This window comes from Camelus ferus, chromosome 14, assembly GCF_009834535.1.
Source record: "Camelus ferus isolate YT-003-E chromosome 14, BCGSAC_Cfer_1.0, whole genome shotgun sequence".
NCBI classification, from domain to species: Eukaryota; Metazoa; Chordata; class Mammalia; order Artiodactyla; family Camelidae; genus Camelus; species Camelus ferus.
Window position 1 is genome coordinate 24,789,589 of NC_045709.1, and position 24,959 is coordinate 24,814,547.

Here is a 24,959-nt window from a genome sequence, read left to right on the forward strand (position 1 = left end):
GTAGTTGAATACTTGTTTCAAAACTCAACAGACGACAAGTTTCTTTTCTAGAAATATGACATGTCTTGACAACTTTATCATGTGTAACAAATCTTTCTTCCCTTGTGTTCTTTTCCGATTTTGGAGTTGACGCCGTGAGACTCAAACGTCAAAGCTAGACTGCTTGTGTCATCGTGTTGGGACAAGAATGCGGAGACCAGGCTGCTGGCGCTCAGCTCTGGGAGTGATGTGGGCACTGGGGTGGGTCAAGGCGGGACAAACGCCGATGTCCGTCAGAAGTGCTGCCTCGGCCCTAAATCGTCAGGGTTGCACAGGAGGAGCAGATGTGAGGGCTTGTAAACCCAGTGTACCATAGCTGCTCAGAGGGCGTTTTCTGCCAAATTTGGCAGTGATCGCAAGACTCTCAGCAGTGTCGTGCCCTGTTTGAGGCTTCCCGACAGGGAAGGGACGTGGACAACCTACAGGGGTTCCAAAGACCGCCATTCAGTGCACCGAGGGCCAAGCACACAGCCAGGCTCTAGCACAGCCTCGCTCCGCGGCCGAGGTTTCAGAGAGGTGGAGTAATCTCACAGTCCTCAGAGAAGTCAGAGTTCACACCCAGGTCTGCCTGACTCCAGGTCCCTGATTTTAAACACCATCAACTGAAGAGCCTGTCTACAAGGAGCAGGAAAGAACCTGGGATGATTCCATTTGGACCCAGAAAACCGAAAGGGGACACTGTCGACCTTCAAGGATGTGTTAAAGGCTTTGTGCACAGAGAGTGAAACGAGCTTCTTGTTCTCTTTTATTTTAGTAGAGACTTCAACCTAAATCTGCCATATGATCTTACCTGGGCTTTACTGAGAGAGTCAGCAGAGTCTGGGACCCTCTCAGCAGTGCTTAACTGCTCCAACCAAGAACTGCTAGTTCTTTTTACATCTTTAGTCATGTATTGTGGAGTCAGGTTATAATTTCATCACATTGAGGAGTTTTAGTCTGATTTATTTAGATATTTGTTAAAGTAACAATCACAGATTTTTAAGGCAATTACACAAATACACCTGGGAGTAATAAGCAAATCCACAACAGCACAAAACACGGTAACAGAGTAAGTATTAGTAGCTAGAGAAAGAAATCTAATTCAAAAGGTTTTAACTCCCAGAATTACTCTGCATAATCTATTTCCAGCTATCAGCCCGAGAAGCACATAAAATAGTTTTGCTGCATCATCTGGTCAAATACCTTGTGTGAACACTCAGTTTTGGAGTGCTGACTCACGGGCACGTACAGCTGTCCTTGTGCGATAGTGGTGGGGTCAGCGTCTCTGAGGACTAGTGTGGCTCTGGCACCGGGGAACCATGGTGGCCGCGTGTTTTCCCATCACCACTTCTCACGCTGTCTTCTTTTCCCACTTTGGGTCCTGAGTCCTACCCACAGCTTCACTTTTTGGGTCCAAGATGTGGTCTTGCTAAATTTCAGTTTCAGTTCCTGCTGGATCAAAAATACATGTTGGAAATAAACACTTTCCTTAAGCAAGAATAGTAAGATACCAGTTTACTAGAATGCCTGGGAAATGGAGTCTCTAAATTCATTGACAATTCTACCTTATTTAGAATTCGTCATATAATTATTGAGCTTTATTGAGACATAATTTTATAACATAAAATTCACCCTTTTGAAGGGTATATTTCAGTGGTTTTGCAATATTCAGTTTGTACAATTATCACCAAATCCAATTTTAGAAGACTTTCATCAATGCCCCACCAAAAACACCACACTCAGCTATTGCTCCCCAATTCTCCTCCCCCCAGGCCCTGGCAAACACTAATCTACTTCGCATCTCTAGGGCTGGACTGTTCTGGACACTTCTTCAAATGGAATCATATGTTGCATGGCCTTTGGTACCTGGCCTCTTTCACTATTCATCATGTCTTCCATGTTTGTGCACAACGCAGCGCCTATCAGAACTTGGTTCCTTTTATGGCTGTGTGATATTCTTCTATGTGCTTACATCACATTTTGTTCATCTGTTCATCAGTTGATGGAACATCCTTGTGCAAGTTTTGTGTGGACATGTGTTTTTAATTCTCTTCGGTGTGGACCTAGCAGTGGGATTGTTAAGTCATATGCTAATTTCTGTTTAACTCTTTGAGGAGCAGCCAGGCTGTTTTCCAAACTGGCTGCAGGACTTCACATCCCCGAGCAGAGCGTCCATCTCCACGTCCCCCTTAATGCTTGTTATCTTCTGTCTTTTGATTCTAGGTAACTGGCAGGTGTGCAGGGAGGTCTCATCGAGGTCTTGGCTTGCATATCCTAATAACATTGAGCATCTTCTCATGGGCTTTTTGGCCACTTGTACTTCTTTGGAGAAATGTCTACTTAATTAATCAGAAATCTTTTGCTGTTTCAACTTTGTTGTTGAAAATCTTTCTAAAATAGGTCAAAGTACTTTTACACTAAATCGGTGCTTCTGCGATTGCAGTCTGAACCAGTGGGCTTGTTGGTGTTGCATGGTCTGGGCCTTCAGGACACAAGCCAAATCCCAGAGTTTTTGTTTTTGCTTTTTCTCTTCTGTCCTCATCCCTCCCTGAAGGATGTGCTGGAAACTGCCTGTAGATAGAGTCTGGTTGTCCAGGTGTCTCAGGGAAAGAGGTGGAACAGGACTTCTTCCTTTGCTGCAGAATCGTCAAGACTTGGAAGAGAAGGGAACTGAGGCTACCGACACCTCCTCCCTGGATGGTAACCACGTCCCTGAGCTTCCGCAGTGTTTGTATCAGGGGGCCACAAAGCACAAATCAGTGTTTCATCTAAAATGCTAGGAGTTGAATTCTTACAGTTTTATTTGTTTGCACAATATAGTTAAGATATAATCAGACAAACAACCCATCAAAGGGTGGCCAATATGATCACAAAGATCCTCAAACTTGTATATAGCTGAAGGGGTAAGTGGAAATGCCACCCCAATAAACACAGTGATGGAGTCCTATGGCTTCAAATCAGCCACATTAAAGTTTTTTTCTGGTGTCCTAAATGGCTAAAACCTTTGTAGAGAACCTATTGGATTATCTTTCACCTTAAAGTCTACGCCTGACGGATTACAACCCCTGTTGGAGCTGAAGGTTTGACATGCAGTAGGCTCTTAGCCAACACACCCAGGTGGTGCAAGACTAGCTCAGTAATTAAACTCTTGACTCTGGTTACTGTGTGACAGTGTCACCCTGTCCCTTGTGCAGTGCCCTCCGGTGAGAGCCGTAACAGCTTCTTCTGCTCTGTTGTTGTCCCCCGTGCGCACACACCACACACTGAGACTGTGGAATCATTGGGGTGGGTACTTGTCTTCAGGTACTACTTGCCCACCAGGAAGGGCTTTAGGTAAGCAGAATTTATGGTTGTATACGTGTTAAAGGCTCTGTCTTTACTTTTATTTGTTTTTTTAACCATTTGACTCTCTTCACCCATTTTCCCACCACCCACCCCTGCCTCCAACCACCAGTCTGTTCTCTGTATCTGTGAGCTTGTTTTTCTTTTTTTAAAGATTTGACAGAGGAGTGAGATCAGACAGTATTTGTTTTTCTCTGTCTGACTCTTCCACTTAGCAGAATGCCCCAGAGGTCCAGCCATGTTGTGATAAACAGCAAGATTTCATTCTTTTTATGACTGAACATCTGTTTCACAATTTCTTTATCCGTTTGTCCATTGATGGGCACTTGGGTTGCTTCCATATCTTGGCTATTGTAAACAGTGCTGCTATGAACATGGGGGTACAGATGACTTTCGAGTTAGTAGAGATTTTTTGCCTAGTGTTTTTATTCTGTGTGGCAGATGAATATGTTAAAGAAGGAAAGAAAGAAATAATATTTCATTGCTTGCCAAGTAAATAGTAGGCACTTTTATAGTAATTTTTGCAAACGTTTAACCTGACATGAGTTCTGGGAACGGGTTCATCTCTCCCTACAAATGAGCAATGGAGGTTCACAGGGACCGAGAGAGCCTGGGGTGACCCTCGGGTCCACGGGGTCCCATCACAGCCTCTGCACTGATGATGTCAACAGTGCCCTGTTGCTGCGTGTGTTTGCTCTGTTTCTGTCCCTTCTCGCGTGTGCAGGTTACTGGGCTTGGGGCACGAGGTTAGAGCAGCATAGTGAGCTGAGGCCCAGCAGCTCTGGGACGGCCGCTGGGTTTTATGGCTGGTCTTGTAGAAACCCATCCCACTTTGAAGAAAAGTTACCAAATCAGTTAAGTCATTTCTCACTTTGGATTTAGGGGTAAATGAGTATGATTTGAGAAGGGTAAGGAGGATGAAGATTTGAAAACTTCCTTCAAAATATTTGCAAGTTGTTAATATTTAAACTGGCGGTGGGGGTGGGGGGAGCTTGAAGAGTTGCCTAGGAGAGCTGGGGTGCCGCCCTTCCGCACCTTGAGAAATGTGCACGGTTCCCTTAGCAGACGCTGCTCTGGAAGAGAAGGAATCAGTGCTCTTTCTTTCCCAAGTCAGTGAGCTTCAGATGTTCTGGAATTTTAAAGGTGAGTCACATGTATCCTGTCTGTGCTGGGCCAGCAAAGGCCCCAGACCCCCTGACTGGACAGTGGTTGGGTGGGAGGCATCTGGTCTTCAGGAAGCTGCTCGGGAGTGGCTTACTGGGGCTTTCCTTGGACCATCTTCCAACTTCCTGGCCCTATAAAACTGAGTTCCTTCCCCCCTAAACCTATAGTTTTCAAACAGCTTGGTTTTGTCCTGCTACCCCCATTCCCGACTGGATGCTGAGTTTCTTACATTCCCAAGGCTGGAAGGCAGGGGTCTGTCAGGGAAAAACACAAGCAGACAATTCAGAGCAGGTCCTGCTGGTTCAAAGCGGTCACCCCAAGGGCAGGAAAGGGATTTTCGACTGAGGGATTCCATGGCTGGGTGTCGGTCCCTCTGCCCTGTGCCTCACAGAAGCGGAGGCCCTGGGAACTGCAGATAGGGCCTGGAGTCCACTCGTGAGAGAGCTGTGCTTGGATTTTGGCTCTGACCCTCAGATCAGCATTCTGTCTTGGGATCCAAAGGTAGTGAGCTGGCCATACGCTTTCCATGTCTGTCTTCTTGCAAAGGAGAGGGCAGAGCAGTGACAGCCTCCCCGGGAGGCCCAGCGCTGGGACGTCTGCCTGCCCAGCTGCCTGGGTCTGGTCTTCGTCAGAACCGTGAGGGCCTCTCTGCCCCCCTCCTCCCCCAGCCTCCACTTAAACACTTAGCAAAGCTGGTGACACTTCAAATGAAGTCTGAGGGCTGCAGGCTGCGGGAAACCCTATTTCTAGGAGCTTCTGTTTTCTCTCTCTTTGTTTTCCTTTATCTTAACATCTCCCTTTACTGTTGGGCTTTATCTGTTTCCTGTTTTGTAAAAGGGGAATTTCAAGAGAGTCAAAGTAAATAAATGAAGGATGGATTTGAAGCACAGTTTCCAAGGATTTTCTTCATTTGTTAAAGAAAACAATATAAATGTGAAAAAAGTAAGGAAACAAAAACAAACAAAAAGCTAGAAATAAGAGCAAACAAGGTACTTATGTCAATAAATATAAATGGATAAAACAGGGGGAAAAGTCTCTCAGGCTAGATTATAAAGCAAAATTACAGTGTTCTGCTTAAGGACACAAACCTAAAATAAAAAGACACAGAAATATTAAAAATAAAATGATGCCAAAAAACAAATTAAATCGATATAAACCAAAGGAGGGCAGCAGAGGTAGCAATAGGAACAAGCACGTGGAAGAGGGTCCAGGCCCCAGAGAACCAGGTGAGGAGACACAGGGTGATGGCTCTCAGGGTGAGCCCCACTCCCTGACGGGCAGGGACTTGGAGAGGCCCTAGTGGTGTGAGCCGCTGGGAACCTCTGGAAGGCAGTTTGTGTGAAGTATGAGGAATAGGAAAAGTTTTTTATATTGCAAACTGATTTTTTAAGTAATAAATTTGGAGACTTTTAACTCTAACTTACACAAGGTACAAAAACTCCCTGTTTATTAAATTCTATATTAATTAAAGAGTTAAAGCTAATTAATACAACTATAAAAGAATTAAGGGAAAATATAGGAGCATATTTCTCCCATCTTAGCTTGAGACGGCAAGTACGGCACAAGGATCAGATGCTGTAAAGGGAAATACGGGCAGACCTGACTTCCTGCAAGTGGACTCGGTGAAGTGATAAGTAATACTGTGGGGAAATGCTGTGCCGCTGACAATAGGAACAGGGTAAATACTGGAACTAAAGGAGACACAGCAGTAGGAAACTGCTCGACCCTGTGGACAGTCAGTCCTCAGAAGAAACCAGACGGGACGAGGTGAGGGCAGGGCCGAGTGCGGGCGGAGCTGCACGTCGTGGACGCTGAGGAGGCTGCTGCAGAATTCAGATGTGCGTACCTGTTGACAGTTTGAGGTCTAGGAATATAAGTTACAGAAATAACACGTGTAAAGATGAAGATGGGCTGGGATGCTCGTGGTAGTTTCATCTTGAATCATGAAGGACTGGAAACAGCTCAACATTGTATCATTGGAAGACTGATTAAATAAATTAGGGCACATCTGTACAAAAAAATACTTTGTAACTGCTGAAAAAGAATGGAGACCATCTTTATGTACTGACACGAAACTATTTCCATGATATATTATTGCATGAAATAAGCAACTTACAGAAAACCATGTAGGGTGTGACCCCGTTTTTGTTTAAGCAAGCAAATATGCATAAAGCATATAAGTCCATGTTCACAAACAAGCTGTTAGCAGTGACTGCTTCCAGGGAGTCCAGTCTAAGAGAGGCCCCGCCTTTTACTTACACACTCTGTACTGTTTGATATTTTATTTCTTACAATAAATAAATGTTAGTTTCATAATTAAAAATAAAGATTTGTAACAGAATGTTTAAGTTTCAATATAAATTGCAACCCAGATTTTCTGAGTGCCTCAGCACAGATACTGTGTTGTTTTGTTTTGTTTTTAACAAACTGAAGGTTTGGGGCAATCCTGTGCAGGACGAGTCCAACAGCATATGCTCACTTCGTGTCTCTGTGTCACATTTTGGCAATTCTCTCAGTATTTCGAAATTTTTCATTATTATTATGTTTGTTAGGGTGATCTGTGATGTTAGTACTATGGCTCAAGTGGTAGCTTTTTTTTTTTTTAGCAATAAACTGTTTTTTAATTAAGATATGTTCAGTATTTTTAGACATAAATGCTACTGCACACTTAATAGACGACAGTACAGTGTAAACAGAACTTTAATATGTCATGGGAAACCAAAAAATGTGCTACCTGCTTTCCTGTGATGTTCACTTTATTGAGGTGTCTGGAATGGAGCCCGAGACATCTCCAAGGTGTGCCTGTGATTAGTAACTGCTCGTTAGCTTTGCATCTTTGCAAAGATACTTGTTCTCTCCAGGCCTCAAGATTCTGTAAAAAATGTCCAAAGCACACAGGCAGGGAGGCTGGGGCTTCTCACACCCATACCAGCCGATGGGGAAAGGCGCTGCTGGCAGAGTGAAGGCCAGATGGCCTCAGAGGGTCGTGCACCTCGGGGAGGGGCCTGGGATGGGACTGGGGGCCTGGGTCATGCTGAGGGTGGGGGAGGCTTGGGGCCAGGAATGTGTATCTAAAGGTTGATATCTATGCATTTTCCCTCTGATGGACTAGATTTCCAGGGAAAGCAATTCCCTGAAATGTTCCACAACACGATGGCTGTATGTGCACACAGGGGAGTGAGTGAAGATTTTATAACTCTTTAATCTGATTCACTGAAACATTCATAAACAGGATTATTAATGACAAAATTAAAGTATCATTTTCCTTCATTCAGAATTATGATTTTGCCAGCAACAAGGACAAAATGAAGAGGGCGAGTTTAGAGTTTAAATTATTTGGCAAACTCTTTCAAATTATTAATTCTATTTGCCTTTCTGGATGCAGTGTGACAGTTATTTCAGGACTGTCACTTCATTTCCTAACGAGGCTTTGTGCAAACTGTCCTGCTACGTTACTATTTTTCATCAACTCTTTCTCCTACAACCTATAATCAATCAGCTGAGTAGATTTTTCTCTCTCTCACTTCCTCTCTCTCTCTGTATGTATATGTATATATTTGGTGAGGAAATAGTGGATGAATTCATCAGCTGAGTCAATGTTCTGTGTCTTCTATTATTAGGATGTGGCCACTTGGCTTATGCTTGCTGACAATGAAATAAAGTGCCGTAAAACAGCGGAGAATCAGTGAGTTGATGTGTTTGCCGAATCTGATGAAGGGAGTGGAAATTTCCAACAGCTATGGCTTTAACAAGAAGAAGGAACCACGGGTACCTCTTCCCTCGGTGTTTCTGCTGGCTCTCGGGATCCCAGCCGTCTTTGAGTGGGACAGGATGGCTCCGAGTCTGTGATCCTTTCCAAAATGATCTTGTCTTCTCTCTGCACTCTGTGATGCTTCTGATCTCTCTTCCCCCTGTCTAGACTCCAAAAAACAGCATATTTCTTGAAACATGGAGAGACTTAAAGCCTGTGACAGCGTCTCTGTCTGCTTTCAAGAGAATGAGCTGGGTGCCAACGGGCAGGAAGGGCTCCTGGGGCGGAGTGGCCCCTCTTGTTCCCTTGTCCCGCAAGTGTCTGGAAGCCCCTCCTTCTCTAGGTGCCTGGGTTGGAAGGGGCTGGGCTTCAGAGATGAACAAGCACAGCCCTGAACTCAGGGACCTGATGGCCTGGGCAGGGGTGGTGAAAGGTGGAGGAGAAACTGCAGGGTGCTGTGGCAGACGAACTGAGGCACAGCGGCAGGGGCGCCCAGGCCTTCCTGGGGGAAGGGGGAAGGGACGTCGATCATGAGAAGTGATGCTGGGATGCAGACTTGAAAGAAGAGCGGGTGTCACCAGGTAGGAAGGAGAGGAAGGACACTTCAGTGACCTGGCCTGCCTGGAGAGGTGCAGCGGGAGGCTGCCAGAGGCTGGACCTTGGGTGTTGCTCAAGGAGTTCTGACTTATCTTGAAGGCAGTGGGGAGACACCAAGTGGTTTAAACCACACTCACATGCATTTTAGAACAATTGATCGCTGGGGAAGGGGCAGAGAACGAATCAGAGAGGACAAGACTAGAGGGGCATCGATCGTGAGCCCACCACAGTGGTCCAGGAGAGGCGGCCTCCTCCGGACGGCCCTGGTTGGCCGTGGGCGAGCATGGCATGGGAGTGAAGAGAGGACACAAGTTCCGGGGAGCATGGGAGTGTCGCTGACATGGGGAGTAACAGTGGAACACCATCCCATCCCAGTCAGAACAACCATAGAGCCCTGTTCTGAATGCTTTACACACACTGCTTCACGAACACCACACTGCCATCGACTGTCTCATATGCCACCAGCAACACCATGCCATGCACTGAGAGGAATTCCCACCCAGCCATCGGTGGGTGTGGGGGCAGTGAGCACCTGCGAGATATGAGTGTCTCACTTCATCCTTAGAGGCAGCACTACCAGTAGCCTGACTGAAGTTAAAGAGCGAATTGGTGAGGAGATGGGACTCAAGCACACGGTCTGACTGGGCCTGGGTTGTGGTGCAGCACTGGGTGGAATCACCTGTCGGCTGGTGCAGGCTAGAGACACGGGTGAGGGAAGGAGGGCAGCTTGCGGTGAAGGCAGGGTCAGAAAGGGGCACCTGCACTGAAGGGAGGGTGGGAGACCAGAGGGCAGAACAGGGCAGAGAAAATGATGAGGCAGAAAGGCAGTGTGACAGGTGGGGAGAGGACACTGACATTCAGTGCTTCAGAAAGGCCCCAAATTGACCTTTTTGTAGGTCAAAAACAACAAAAAATCAACAATTTTATTCAGCACATGAAGAGTAGGGCTGAAAAGAGTCTGCAGGAAAGTCAGGGCATAATGTCCATTTCAGCATCATTTATAATAGTGAAAATTCTCAGTTAATCTGGGGGCTTAATAAGAAGGAACTGGTTGAGTAAATGATGCCACCATACTAGGACGTGTGACCAACCCAGTAAACAATGTTCAGGAAAACATTCCAGTGAGGTGTAAAAATTCTTCTGATTTAATGCTGGGTGAAAACAGTCAGGATGTAGTATTGTATATGAGGTACAATTTTAATTATACTTAATACATTTCTATGTGTACAAAAATATAACTGTAAGAATGCAGACAAATATACAAAAATTATCTTTGAGTTGTGGAATTATAGGTAACTAAAATTTTCCCTTTATGTTCTCTGCTATGAATGTGTATTACTTTCTAATCAGGAAAAAATGTGAACATTATTTTTAAAGCTTTAAAAGGAAACAATTCAATAAATTTGGTAAGTGGGAAGTCATCGGTGAGCACATTTGTCTGGTTATTCAAGACCTATTTCCTGAACACCCACTGTGTGCCTGGCACCGTGCTGGGCATTGGGTCCACAGAGCAGACAGACTCACAGACTCCTTCGGTCGTGAGGCTTGTGGCTTGTGGGAGGATGAGAGCAGACAGGCAAGTGCACAGACGACCACGAATGACAGGCTGTTGTGTGTGCCATAGGGGATGGTCATGGAGTCAGACCACAGGCAGGGGTCATCCTTTAGAGTGGCTGTCAAACGCCCTCATGTGAGCTGAGACTGAAGGCTGAACAGAAGACAGTGGACCTAGGAGGACATTCCAGGTTCCGAGCTGAGACCTCGAGGGAGGGAGTGCGGCACCTGGAGATGAGCTCCTGACTGACAGCTGCTCTGTGAGTTGATGCGGAGCTGTTTGCTCACCACCTGGCCTTGCCTGGGGAGACCACCCACTTGGCTGGTCGTGTAAGTTGGGCATCATCCGAATAAGCGCTGCTGGAGGCATGACAGGTCAGCCTCACGAGTGCAGGGCGGGGGGGGGGGGGTGTCCGAGCCGGGGCCTGTGCGGATGAGTGTGGCCTGTCATGTAAAGCAAGTATTTCTGGATTATCCCTTATTTGTGGGTAAACTTTACCTTTCCCTCCTGTTTGCATGAGTAACTGGCAGCTGGCTTCATTTCTCTTTCTTCTTTGAATTTTCACTTAACCAAATTCTACCTCTAAGGTTGTTAAAAGCTTCTTCTTCCATTGAAAACTCAAATGGATCCTATTTAAATTTCTTGAGGGATGAGGTTGCCAGTGGGTTGTGGACCTGCTTGTTCGCTCTGAATCTGGCAGGGACACAGGTCCGTGGACTCTGGTAGCCCAGAGGAAGGGGCCCTTCTCTGGGCCCCTCTGTAGAAAACTGCACACACACAAGGTACTTGATGAAGACTGTTCCAGGAGCAGTCCCTGCTGAAACCAAATCGCAGCCTCGTTGGAAGCCTTAGTACAGAACGTTTCTGAGGTTATCTAGTCCAGGGAACCAAGACGTTGAGTTTTAGGAATTCTCTACTTATTCTGGCTATTAGCCCCTTATCAGATACGTGATTGCAAATATTTTCTCCCAGCCTGTGAGCTGCCTTTTTACTCTGTGGGCAGTGTCTTTTAAGGGACAAGTTTTCCATTTTCATGAAGCCTAATTTGCTTAGTTTTTCTTTTGTTACTGTGCCCTTGGTGTTGTATCTGAGAATCATCGCCAAGCCTATGATATGAAGCCCTTTCCCTGTGTTTTCTTCTAAGAGCTTTATTGTTTTAGGCCATGCATGTTGGTCTTTGATCCGTTTTGAGTTAATCTTCATTTATGGTGTTAGGGAAGGGCCCAACTTCATTCTTTTGTGTGTGGAGATCCAATTTCCCCAGTATTATTTGTTTACAAGGCTGTCTTTTCCCTGATGAATTGTCTTGGCATTCTTGTCAAAAGCATTTGACCATATATGCGAGGGTTATCTGGGTCTCTCAATTCTATTCCATTGGTCTGTACATCTTTCTTTATGCCAGCACCACATTGTTTTTGATTACTAGAGCTTTGTAGTAAAATTTGAAATCAAGAAATGTGAGTCCTCCACCTTTGTTCTTCTTTTTCAAGATTTGGGGTCCCCTGAAATTCCATATAATTTTAGCATGGGTTTTCTATTTCTGCAAAAAATGTTACTGGGACTTTGATAGGCATTATATTGAATCTGCAGATCACTTTGGCATTTTATCAATATTAAGTCTTCCAATTTGTGAACGTGGCATGTGTTTCCATTTATTTATGTCTTCTTTAATTTCTTGCAACAATGTTTTGTAGTTTTTATTGTGTAAGTCTTTCACCTCTTTGGTTAAGTAAATTCCTAAGTTATTTTTTCTTTTTTGAAGCTATTGTAAATGGAATTATTTTTGTAATTTCCCTTCCAGATTGTTCACTGTTCATGTATAAAAATGAAACTGATTTTTGTGTATTGACTTTGTGTTTTGCTACTTCGCTAAATGCATTTTTAGTTCTAACAGTTTTTTGGGGGTGATGTGGAGTCATTAGGGCTTTATACATATAAGATCATATCATCTGTGAACAGAGATCTTTTTACCTCTTCCTTTCCAATTTAAATGCCTTTTATTTCTCTTGACTAGTTGCTCTGGATAGAACTTTCATACTATGTTGTATAGAAGTGCTGAAAACAAGCCTCCCTGCCTTGTTCCTGACCTTAGAGAAAAAGCTTTCCGTCTGTCAGCATTGAGTGTGACGCTTGCTGAGGGTTTTACATACAAGGATTTTATTATGTTGGAGTAGTTTTCTTCTATCCCTAGTTTGTTGAATGTTTTTGTTATGAAAGGGTATTGAATTTTGTCAAATGCTTTTTCTGCCTCAATTGAGATAGTCATTTTTTTCATCATTCTGTTAATGTGTGTATTACACTGATTGATTTGTGTATGTTGAACCATCCTTACATTCCAGAAGTAAATCCCAGTTGATCATGGTGTATATGCCGCTAATTTGGTTTACTAGTATTTTGTTGAGAATTGTTGTATCAATGTTTGTAATGGATATCATAATGTAATTTTCTTTTCTTGTGGTGCCTTTGCCTGGCTTTGGGATTGGGGTAATGCTGGCCTCATAGAATGTATTAGGAAGTGTTCCCTCCTCTTCAATTTTTTGGGAAAAGTTTGGCAAGGATTGGTGGTAGTTCCTCTTTAAACGTTTGGTAGAATTCACCAGTGAGCCACTGGGTCCAGGGCTTTTCTTCGTTGGGAGATTTTTGATTACTGATCCAATTTCCTTACTAATTATAGATCTATTCAGATTTTCTACTTGTTCATGAGTTAGTCTTGGTAGGTTTTATGTTTCTGTGAATTTGTTCATTTCATCTAGGTTATTCAATTGGTTGGCATACGATTGCTCGCAGCATTCTCTTATAACCCTTTTATTTCTGTAGAGTTGGTGGTAATGCCCTCACCTTCATTTCTGACTTTAGTAATTTGAGTCTTCTCTTTTTCTCTTAGCTCATCCATTTAAAGGATGATTATTTTTTTGTTGATATTTTTGAAGAACCAACTTTTGGTTTCATTGATTTTTCCCTACTGCTTTTCTGTTCTTTCAAATATCTCTGCTTTAATCCTTATCATTTCCTTCCATCTGCTGGCTTTGGGTTTAGTTTGTTCTTTTTTTTTTTTTTTTTTTTTTTAGTTCCTTAAATTGTAAAGTTAAGTAGATGATTTGAGATTTTTTTCTTATTTTTTAAAGTGTTTAAGTTATAAATTCCTTTCCCCAGCACCACTTCACTGCATCTAATAAGTTTTAGTATGTTGTGTTTTCATTTTCATTTGTCTCTAAGTATTTTCTAATTTCTCTTGTGATTTTTTTCTTTTATCCATTGGTTGCTTGACAGTGTATTGATTAATTTCCACAATTTTGTGAATTTTCCAGTTTTCCTTCTGTTAATGACTTCTAACTTTATCCCACTGTGGTCAGAGAAGATCCTTCGTGTGGTATCTGTCTTTTAAGAGCTCATGAGACTTAATCTGTGTCCCATCCTGGAAGATGTCCCATGTGCGCTTAGGAAGAGTGCTTGTGCTGCTGTTGGGCAGTGCCCTGTGTGTATCTGGTGGAGCTAGTTGCCGTGCTGTGTTAAGTCCTCTGTTTCCTTACTTATCCTTTGACTGATTGTGCTATCCGACTTTGTGACTTGAGTATTGACATCTCCAACTATTACTGAAGAACTATTTCTAGCTTCAATTCTGTCAGTTTTGCTTCGTGTATTTTGATAATCTGTCACTGGGCTGGACTCTGATCTCACACCATATACAAGAATTAACTCCAAAGGGATCAAAGACCTAAATGTAAGAGCTAAAACTATAAAACTCCTAGAAGATCACATAAAGCCATGAAAAATAAAATCAGGAATGAAAGCTCAATTGTTGGGCAAATAGTTTCTCTCATAGTGTTGACTTTTGCTCTGAGTAGCTAGCTAGGTCTGTCCATGCTGTTGGAACAAACTTGTCTGCAGTGTTCTAGGGACAGATGAGCCTCTCTGAAGAAGGGCTGCTTCTCTCCAGCACCGGGCATTAACGTGACCAGTGTACTTTATTAAAGAAAGGAGTAGACAGAGACGTGAAATGGCTCCAAATTGGTGCGTTCTTGACAAAACTATCCACTCTCATCCTTGCGGGTCCCCTGATAATCTAATCACAAGGTGACACCCCCTTTCTACCAGCACATTGCAACAGGCCCTGAGATGAAGATTGCTCGGTGGCCCTGTGTCAGTGCTCTGGGTGTGAGGGCCACTGTGAGGCTGAGCCACCCTGACTTTGGACACAGAGCTCCCACCTATTGTGCGCAGTGTGCTGCCCAGAGCCAAGCACAGGTAGGAAGGAGACGAGGGGTCTCTGATTTGCTGCAGAGCCCAGCAGGATGACAATGAGATGGTCTGTGTTTTGGGAAGCAGGCAGAGAAATTCCCTAGCTGGGGACCAGCCGCTTGGCTCACAGGCCAGCCTTTGGCCCCTCCCATCCCATTTGCCCTCCCGAGGTCCAGCTCCCCCGTCTCCCGTGTCACAGGCAGGGCTTCCCTGGCGCCTCTGACTGGTGGGCACCTCCCCGTCTCTCTGCCCTCCTTCCTCCCTCATCTCCTGTGTGACAAATCAGGCAGGCACTGAGGGGGCTATTTGAGTGTGTGAATGATTGGGATTTGCAGTTTCAGAGAGAATTCCAGGCAGCAGGCAGGAGCGTCTCCCTGTGGGAGCCCCTCCTAGACTGAGTTTCATGGGGTCCAGCTGTACTCCTGGCCCCTTCATTACAGCTTTAAGGTAAGCAGTATCAACAGCGCTTTTATATGCAGGTTAAATGTCTGTCTTTAAAGCAGAAAATGACTCCAGATCAAAGGTAAAGTGTCCCAGGAAGGAGGAGGTTGACCCACAGCTCCAGGCTTCAAGGACAAGGGTCTGGACAGTGGGTGCCAGGCTGTTTCTGATGCCCAGGCCGCTGCCCGGCCTGACCCTCCCGACCAGGAGGCGGGGTGCCCTGAGTGGCACCTTGACAACCCAGCACAGCAGGAGTGTGGCCTCTGCCTTGGTGTTTCCAGCTGGGCCCACCACACCCCTGGTAGGACACACTTCCTGGTGAGGCGGGAAGCCCCATAAAAAAGACCGGCAGGACCCCCCAAGCAGGGCCACTATTCTCCTGACAGCACCATCCGGTTCCCCAGCCCAGAGGCTCTATCTCACTCTTTGCCTCTGAAAGGGCTTACTTACCCCTAAAATTCTATTGGTTCCCTGAGATCACTTCTGATTGGTTATTTCCTTCACCCCTGATTGGTTATTACTCTCACTCCTGATTGGTCTATTTCTACAAAGCTTGTGCCTGGTGGGTCAACTTCTGTTATACTTTATTTGTATATGATGTTACAAAGTGTAAAACTGGCAGCCTGTAAAGGCCTGTGTAAACCTACAGACAGGGTCCAGAGCTTGGAGTATTAACTCCTCTGGGCCCGCTGGCGTAATAAACCTGAGTTCTCCTTCTCTTCGGGTGCTGTTTGGTCTCTCGCAGCTATAACACCGCGCAGTAACGCTGAGCTACAACGCCGAGCTGTAACACCATTTTCCGCACTGGTGCTTGAGGATCAGCTTGTATTTAAGTGTATTATGAAATGTGGAAACCACTCAGCTTCTTGGAGACAGGTGTGGGCTAAAGGTTTAAAAGGATCCAGCACTTCTGAAAAAAAAAGCCACCTTCAGTGCAATTACTCATCATGGTCACTAAGTTAAATGACAGTGATGGGGCCAGGGAGAGAACCTGGGGGATTCATAGGGTGTAGGGGACAGAGGTTATTTACCTTAGAGAAGGGTGCTCTCAGAAGTCATACCTCTCTCTAGGCATTTAGAGGGTGATTTTAAAGACTGTGACAGCCCGCCCTTCTCCACCTCCAGGGAGAACCCCACTCTGGGTGAAAACACAGGCAATTAGGCGGTGAGGGCACTCGAGGCGGGGCGTGGCCCTCTGTGGTCACAAGCAGGAGCAGCCACTGCCCATGCAGGACGCAGGAGTAGGCAACCTTCCCTGCTTTTTCCAGATATTGGCCCGGGGGTCTGTGGCAGAACAAAACCTTTGCTGCTTTTGGAAACGGAAACTTTGAGAATGGCCAGGCACAGGCGCTGGGCCAGGCGGCTTCGCCAGGAAGCTGAGCTCCGCTCCTTTCCGGCTCCATCAGCCTCAGTTTCCCCATCTGCAAACCAGGAATGCAGGAGCTCCTCCCTCAGCGGGCCTCCCAGGGTTAAAGAACCGAAGCTTCAACAGGCCTGGAAGAGGCTGTTGCTGTTGGGTCCCTGCTTTGCTATAGGGAGGGCAGCTGATTCCAGGCAGACCAGGAGGAGCCCTGGTTCACGAGCCCCAGAGGAGGAGGCGCTCGTAGCCTGGGCGCTCTCTCCTGAGGGCTGGGGGGCAGCGCTTCTGCTCAGCCCTGGCCCAGCCCCCGCGGCCGCCCAGGTGTGGTGCGCCTGAGGGTGGTGGGGCTCCACTTACCTCCTGCGTGTGCAGGCGCTCCTGCTGCTGGCCTGCCCCCTGGTCCTCATGATGCAGGACACCTTCTCCAGCAGCAGACGGTTGTCCCTGTCGATGACGGACAGCCGCCCCTCCTCCAGCTGCAGCAAACACACGGGAGCCTCACTGCATGGGTTTACTTAGGCGCTTCCTCCCACCCTCCTGCCCTGGGCTTAGGTTGCCCCCTGGAGCACCAGCCTCCTGTGGGCAGGCACGGGCTCCTCCGTCTGGGGATGGGGCCGGATTTCACATGCTCGACGTGGAAGTGACAGTGAGGATGCCGTGGTTCTTTGTGAAATTAGTCATCCTCTGAAACAGACCTGTGCCCATGCCACTAGGAGGAAATCACTTCGGAGTTTAAGAGAGATACTTTATACTGTGCAGAGGAAGAGGAGATTGAGGCCAAAGGAAACGAAAGTCCTCTTGTTTTAGGTTTTCAAATTGATTGATCTGCTTCACTTCTGCCCATTCAGGCTGCCAGCTTGCAGGCACATGAAAGGCTCACAGCATTTTGCTTTGGGAAACATTAGTATCAGTATAACCGTGTGGTGCTAACCCTTGCCAGATGGTGTAAACGTCAAGAAATAAATACTCTGAGGCAGCCATGAAACATCTGGTTGCAAGGAGTGATGGTAATTAATTACTCGAGATCCACACTGAATAAATGCAGCTGTGTCCCCCGACCCACTTTCCTGGAGACCTGCCAGGCCAACAGGGAGACTGAGAAGGATTTCTGGTTCTATTACCACCAACTCCGTTCTGGGCAAGACAAGGTTACTTGGTTACTTATAGGCATTTTATTTTTGATATGTGACTTGTTTATTCCTTCTTGGGCCTGCCGTTTTCATTTTCCTGGGTTTTAAGCTGACACTTTGATATTATGTTAGCTAGGACGGTAGCTGGGAAGTAAAACAAAATTACCTTGAGCTTCTTGAGTTTCAGGTGCAGGTGGCCGAGAGTCAGCGGGGCCCGGGTGTCCACGAGCGGCTGGGCTTCCTGGACCTGCACAGAGCGGGCAGTGTGACCCCAGGCACATTCTGACCAGGTAATTAACGTGAGCTTCAGTGGGCACTGGGGACCCATATAGATCATTATTCATGCACCAAAGATTTCACGTTGGCCTATGAAAGAAGGTGCTAAAGAAGGCTCAGGACTTGATTTAGAATCTGAGTAACCCCTGGAGGGGACCAGGCAGCCCTCAGAAATGAGCCCACACTATTGTTTTCAAGTGAGAATCAAGTGGGTATGGAGTGAGACTTCATTCAGTGTAACTGCCAGATGACATTCCTGTGCCGCCCTCTGTTGCCAGAGGGCTTGGAGACAGTGGATTATGTCCCCGAATCCACCTAAGTCTCCTGTCTGAGCTCCAGCAACATTTCAGGATGAGCACCTTAGCCATTGATTCAGTGCAAAATGATCCATGCAGAGTTTCCTATCAGAAAATATACAAGCAGGGAAGAATTTATATTTTAAAATGTGATAGATTAAATGCATAAACCATTTGCAGTAAAAAGGGACCTGGTATTCTCGACACCTGAGCTGGCAGCTGCTGCCCTGACAGTGGGGATGCTGGGGAGCCCCACCAGCTCGCTCTGTCTAAAGGGACCACTGGGCATCGGGCAGCCTGGGGCCCAGACCCACAGAGCCACATGGGGACGGAGCAGGGTGCAAAGCCAGGTGATGGGGAGAAGGTCAATAGCCAGTACTTGTGCCCTGGAGCCAAGGGAACCCCGAGGAGCAGAGGCAGGGGCGATGTGACCTCATACCCCATTGAGAGACCCTCACTCAGTCACTGTGTGCGGAGGAAGAAGGGCCTGGTAAGGCTGGCCGGTCTCAGGCCCCAGGCGAGGATGGGGGATGGAGGTGGGTCAGCAATGGTGCAAGTGGGCAGCAGGCAGGGGCAGCAGAGTCGGGCCTGCTGGGGGCCTGTGTCTGACGGGCGGGGCCAGGGGTGGAGACGGCCAGCTTCCGGCAGGTCTGGGGTAAGGTGAATGCCCTTTAGGCACATTTAATCTGAGGTGACTCTTGGGGGCTTCCTAGAGGCAAGTTAGTTCAGGTTGCACGTGAAAACCTGAGGCCCCTTATGAACACTGAAATAACACTACCTATTACAGCCTCTGCTTCTGAGCACCCTGCCTCACATGATGCTCTCTCCTCTGTTGTCATGTGGATGCGGGGCAGGGGACTCCTCCTTGCAGTGAAATGCTGGTCGGTAAGTGGAGATGGAGTGGAGACATGGAAAAATTGCCATTTTATAACCATCCTATTACAGATTGGTTTGGGCAAACTTGTAACAGATGTTCGACATTGGAGGGAAAGTGTGACTGAGGAGGGGCCGGAGGGAGTTGCTGGCAGAGATGGTGAGAAGCAATGCTGTCCACCTGAAAGGACCCCTGAGAGCAGGGACCTCGCAGCTGTTGCCTGTCTCATGAGGCAGGGGTGCGAGCCCCTCCCCCTGGAGACAGCAAGATCCTTCTCAGAGACTCTGGGCTGAGGGCACAGTGGGCAGGCCCTGGGAAGTCACAGGTTCTCCAGGTGAGTGATCTCTGTGGAGACTGAACTGCCCCTGGAGGTGGTGGGGGAGGGGGAGGTGATTGGTGTCCTTCTGGAACACGCAGGCTGCCACCACAGCACAGAGATGCATAGGGACACACGTCCCCTAACTCTTTGCATTATGTGCGGCCTAGGCTTCCCTGAAGCCTGTGTACCGTCAGCACCTCTCCTGCCTCCATCTGGACCCAAAAGGGTGGAGGGGTGGCAGGAAGTGGAGCTTGTCTCAAGTTTCCAGTTCGGAGTCTCCCGCTGACACGAACATGGGCAGGATTACATTTGGATGGTGTTTGGACTTTACACGCTTGGGGTCTGCTCGTTACAGCATCTCATGTTACCCCAATTAATAAGAATCAATGCCTTTAACATACCAAGGGAAGGTTATTGCCAATCTAGAATTTTATACCAAACTTTCTATCAAGGGTGATGATAGAATAAAGGCATTTTAAACACAGAGACCAAAAGAAACAAATGGAAAAACTCCAAGCAAACACAAACCTCCCCTGCACCTGTTCTTGGGAAGCTACTGCAGGATGTGCTTCATTGCACCAAGGGTGTAAACCAGACACAGGACTCAGATGGTTGCTGGACGGCCCACCCTGCTCTGTGATTCCATGACCCCAAGGCATGACTGTGCTTCATATTTCACGATACAAGGGAGACGGTTTGGTGGGTTGCTGCAGGGTTTAAATTGGGTATAATTTATTTCAGAGGGCTTGGAGGAAGAGCTGAGTATTGCATCACTGGGGAAAATGCAGGAGGAGGAGAATTTGTCTTGAAACAACATCGGAGCCAAACCTTCCTATCCTCGAAGGCCTTGTGTGGCAGCCACACCCCCATGTTCTAACCCTAAGAGAGTCAGAAGTCACAGACCTGGGGCTGGGGAGCCATGGGGTCTCTGCGTTCTCACTGACGCTGGTGCCTCGCAGATGGGCGGGGTGGCGGCTGTTCTGTCCTGTCCTGTTTTACATTGGACACCTTCTCTGTTTCTGTGGTGATGCTGCTCCCTGGGTAGCCGTCCCGGGAGGTCAGACCCTGCGCCACCTCTGACCCCCTCTGACCCTGTCTCCACTCCTTACCGCACTTTCCTGAGGGCGTTCAGAGGAGTGCAGGGCCCTGAGATGATCCCATAGATACTGAGGACCTGCTGTGGAGGACCAGCAGATGCCAGCATCCTGTCCTATTTGTCTCAGAGTCTAGAAGCAGAACCGTCACTGGAGCACTCAAGGTCACATTGGGCCTGAGTCCTTCCCATCCCTGCTTCTACATCCTGACCATCATAAAGGTACCTACCATCAATACAGCCAGTGTGTTGTTATGTTTTTAAATTTGTGAAAAATGTATCTAACTGTAATGACCATTCTGCTTCTTTTTTCACTCAAAATTATTTTTTAAACTGTAGTATAAAACTTCAAACAGAAATAACAATAGAGAAGAGAATAATGAACCCCCTGATGTCTCACTTCGCTTCCGCAAAACCGACTAGCTCGTGGCCCATGTGGTTTCATCGCTTCCCCTGCCCACGGCCCCACCCCAGGCTGAGATTACAGCAAAGCTAATCCAAGCAAATCCTTTTCGTCCTTAAGTATTTTAACTTCTGTCTCTGAAAGATAGGAAATCTTTGTAAAAGTATATAATTTCAATACCACAATCACACCAAACGATGACACTAGTTCTCTGATTAAATATTCGGGTCCTGTCTCCTTCTCTGATTACTCTCTCTCGTCTGCTTGTTTGACTTAGGGTCCCAGTGAAGACGTGCCAACACCGCACGTGGCTGGCAGGTTTCTTCCATCTCTTCTAGTGTACAGTTTCTCCCTCTGTTCACCCCTGCAGTGTGTTATGAGGAAACCAGCTAACTTGTCCTGCAGACACTCTCCATCTGGGTCCTGCTGATTGCACACCTGGCACATCCTTAAACCGGCAGTTAGAAATTCCAGTTCAACTTTTCCCTTGGCGAGACCACACCAAAGGTGGTGCTGGGATGTTTTGTCTGTAGGTATACGTTTCTGCTTGTCTCTCTCAGGTGACGTGAGCAGCTGGGCCTGGTCCTTGATGGGTTCTTGATTAGGCATTGAAAAACAGAGACAATCTCTTCCACCATTCGTTCCATGTTTATTAATACTTCCACAATGGCAAGCTTCAGCTGAGAAGCACGCACACTCGGTTCTCTTCATCTACCAATTTTAAAGATTGTTCTTAGCATCTTCCGAGGCTGTTTCTGTTACCATCGTTAGGAAGTCAAGGGCATGGTCGATGTACTTCAGTCCACTGCACTGACTTCCTGACTGATGTTCAGCGAGGCCCCGCTGGGCCAGCAGGGGCTCCTCCAGCTGGCGTTTGACACAGCGCCAATAGTCTGCCAGCCTCTTTCCTTCTGGAGTGAGCATAAGGATCTGCAGGGTTTTCTTGCGTATGTCCTGTCTCAACTTGGAATCAGCCCTTTCTACAACCGAGGTGGTTCTGTTAGTGGGAAGTGGCATTTGGAGACCGCAGTCTGGTCGCTAGGAGTTGTGACTACACCTGAGTTTGTGTCTAGGCCTTGGCAGGGGCCAGAGCTCATCTGCTTCCTCCAGTTCCAGTTCAGGACCTCATTCCCTCCAGTGAGGCTCACTGATCTCACTTCTGCCGAAATTCCCAGCTCTGAAGGACACCAAAGCCAACCGCTCGTTTGCTTTATCCACCCTCAGCACACAACAGTCTGTGAGAAGAACACTGCCCCTGCCACCACTAACATGATTACTGAAATCAAGTTATTTATTACTTTTTGCCTTTGTTTTATCATTAGGGAATCTCACCATGAGTATACACATTACTGAGTTTTGAGGACGTCTGAATAGTTCCTCTCGATACACGTACGAAGCCAACTGCATCTACACTTAGGTTCATTTTATTTTCAATATTCTGAAGTGTTTTTTAGATTTAATTTCGTTTTGTAATATGTGAAATATCTTCGTGGCTCCAGAGTCGCATCTGGCAAACACTTCTTTCTCTAGGAGGCCTGGGCTCTGTGTTTGGCACCCTTGCTCTATCCCCCGTTGACACGTCTTCTGACTTTGCAGCTGCTCCTTTCATATCTGAAAACATAGGGAGGCATGTGTTCTGTATGTATGTGCAAATATATTTATGTATGTGTATGTGTATATAAACATTTTCATCCCTTTTTTGGGTAAATAGAGCATATTTTACATATGCTTTTTCCATTTCATAATATATTCTAGAGATATACATTTCAATATATATCCTAGAAATAAATTTATATAGTATGTATAGCCATTTCTTGCTCTTTTTATAGCTGCATGGTACTTAGTTGTGTGAAAGCACCCTCATTTATTCACCCAGCTTGTTTTTGAGGAAGAGTTGGGCTTGTTCCAATTTTGCTAGTGCGAATAATGCCACAATTAGAATCTTTTTCAATTTCTTCTCACGTCTCTGCCCCGGTGACTTCGGCACGTACACTCAGCTGTGGGGCTGCTGGGTTAAGAGATGGATGCATAGGTGATTAATTAGGTGGCGCCAACCCCCACAAGGACGGGCCCTCTTGCCTGCCCACCAGCTCTGTGCGACAGTGCCTCTCCCTGCCAACAACTTGGAGTTTTTTACCAATCTGATAGTTGAGAAGTGGCATTAGAAGGAAGTCTAGTTTGCATTCCTCAAGCATAGGGAGGTTAACCATTTTTTATAGGTTAAGAGCTGTTGGCAATTCTTTTTCTGTAAACTTCTGTTTATACCCCTTGCCTATTTTCATATGGGGTTTGCATTTTTCTTATTTTTAGAAGTTCTTTATGTATAAAGATATTAACCCTTTGTAATTTAAGTTGCAATTATTCTCCCCAATTTGTATGTGTTTTTCCATTGATTCTTTTGGGTTCTCCAGATATTTAGTCATTTCATCTACAATTAGAGAAACACTGATATCAATTTCTTTCCATTTCATACCTAGTGGATGTGTCTTGCCTACCTGCATTGGCTAATGCCTCCAACATAATTTAAAAGACTGTAAGGGACAGCACGCGTCCTTGTCTTATTTCTTACTTTAAGGGAAAACCTGATTAGGAATGAAATATTTATATTTTATTACGTAAGGAAATTCAATAGCATTTCTATTTTTTTAAGTTAATTCTGCTTTTATTTTTAGCATGAATGGGTGTGAGGTTCCAGGGCAGAGGCCCTGCTGAGAGGCCAGGCTGGGCTCGGCCCTCCAACAAGTTTTCCGTCTCCCCTCTGTTGCATCGGGGTCCTTACAGCCCCGGGGATTCTCAGCCAAGCAGTGAGAAGTTTCTCTAAAGAGCTGCCCTTGCCTTTATATGGAAAAGGAACTGGGGAGATACCAGGGGTGGTAAATCTTTCCCACCAGCCACTGTTCACCAAGCACACACTACATGTTCGGGGTACTGAGACTCTCCCAGTAACGAGATAGGGCCACCACCCCCCCGACCAGGGGAAACAAACAAGGTGGAATAGTGAACACGTTACGTCATCCATGCGGCTCATGAGGCAGCAGACGAGGAAACAGAGAGGGGTGTGCGCCGAGACTCCTCGCTCTTAGGGAGGGCGCGAGGGGCAGACTTCCAGGAAGACCAGAGGTCACAGGAAGTGAGCTGAGCCCGGGGACCACCTACCAAGAGGCTCAGAGGGGGTCTCATGGGGATGCAGGCACAGAGCCCAGGTGAGGGGCACAGGGCAGCCTGGCCGTAAATGTGGTATCCGTGCACCCAGGTGGAGAAGTAGGAACCTGGGGGTGTCTCCAGGGAAGTCACTCCAGAGTGTCACAGAGCAGCCCTGTTTCCAGAACGTCCGCTTCTTCAGAGTGTTTCCCAGCCTTGACGGCCCCTGAGCACCGCACACTCGGATGGTAGATGGGCAGATGACCGCCAGGCCACTTCGGGACCACAAGGCAGCTTTGCAAACGAGACCCACGTTGGCATCGACTAACTGGGACTGACAGCATACCTCCCGATGGAGCTAGAAGTCACCCGGTCCCCTGAGGACGCTGTTTGACAGGGAGAGCGTCCTTGGATCTTTTTGCCTGAAGATATTTTCAGGTCACTTAGAAAAAAATAAATACTTCATAGCAAGTGCCACATTTGAGAAAGGGACACTTGGACACCGCAGTCTATTTAATGGAGACTTTGTTTATGGCAACACTATGACCAGCCTTTAAGGAAACATCATTTCAGCCATTCCACCTCCAGAGAGAAAACTAGCCCTTGGCTCCCAGGGAAAGCCGGGCCTGGCCGCCTACCTTCCTCCTGTGGTCCTGGTAGGCCTTCTCCCACGTGCGCTGCTGGCGCTCCCCAGTGCGGGGGGGCGTCAGGTGGCAGGCTTGGCGAGACATGTCTGGCAGCAGAGCCCACTATCCCTTCTGAGAGGCACCCGGCCTCAGGGCGGCCCTGGAGACCCAGTGTTTGCTGGTCATGTGACGGTCGTCACGGTGCCCAAGCTCAGGGACGAGGAGGAGGAGGGGGGGGGCCTGTGCTCGGCAGAGAGGGTTGCGCGGCCTCCCTCCGGGGTGTTTTCTCAGTGACCACCCCACACTCGTGAATGAGGTAAGGAATCTCTCCGCT

The 24,959-nt window shown here is 46.9% G+C and overlaps 1 protein-coding gene across 4 annotated transcripts; it reads right to left on the minus strand.

Moving 5' to 3' along the window:
- Positions 1 to 146: 146 nt before the first annotated feature.
- On the minus strand, positions 147 to 24,959 carry CFAP97D2 (CFAP97 domain containing 2). Of its 4 annotated transcripts, none has more exons than XM_014552364.2 (5): positions 24,638 to 24,959; positions 17,764 to 17,844; positions 16,825 to 16,943; positions 8,297 to 8,439; positions 147 to 1,467 (listed from the first exon to the last, which is right to left on the minus strand). In XM_014552364.2, exons 1-5 carry the CDS (start codon positions 24,728 to 24,730, stop codon positions 1,448 to 1,450), a joined length of 456 nt encoding a protein of 151 aa, XP_014407850.1. In that variant the 5' UTR covers positions 24,731 to 24,959; the 3' UTR covers positions 147 to 1,447. The 4 variants fall into 4 exon arrangements, with proteins under 4 accessions (XP_014407850.1, XP_032352450.1, XP_032352451.1 ...); XM_032496559.1 differs by having other exon boundaries at positions 8,297 to 8,444; XM_032496560.1 differs by lacking the exons at positions 147 to 1,467; positions 8,297 to 8,439 and adding an exon at positions 15,827 to 16,017.

Excerpts from the sequence above, each read along its gene's own strand:
- CFAP97D2 (XM_032496559.1), bottom strand. The coding sequence starts at position 24,730 with ATGTCTCGCCAAGCCTGCCACCTGACGCCCCCCCGCACTGGGGAGCGC. Across the intron at positions 17,845-24,637 it reads ACCAGGACCACAGGAGGAAG|GTCCAGGAAGCCCAGCCGCT; the intron begins GTAGGCGGCCAG and ends CGCTCTGTGCAG. Across the intron at positions 8,445-16,824 it reads AGCGCCTGCACACGCAGGAG|TCTAGACAGGGGGAAGAGAG; the intron begins GTAAGTGGAGCC and ends TGTTTTTTGGAG.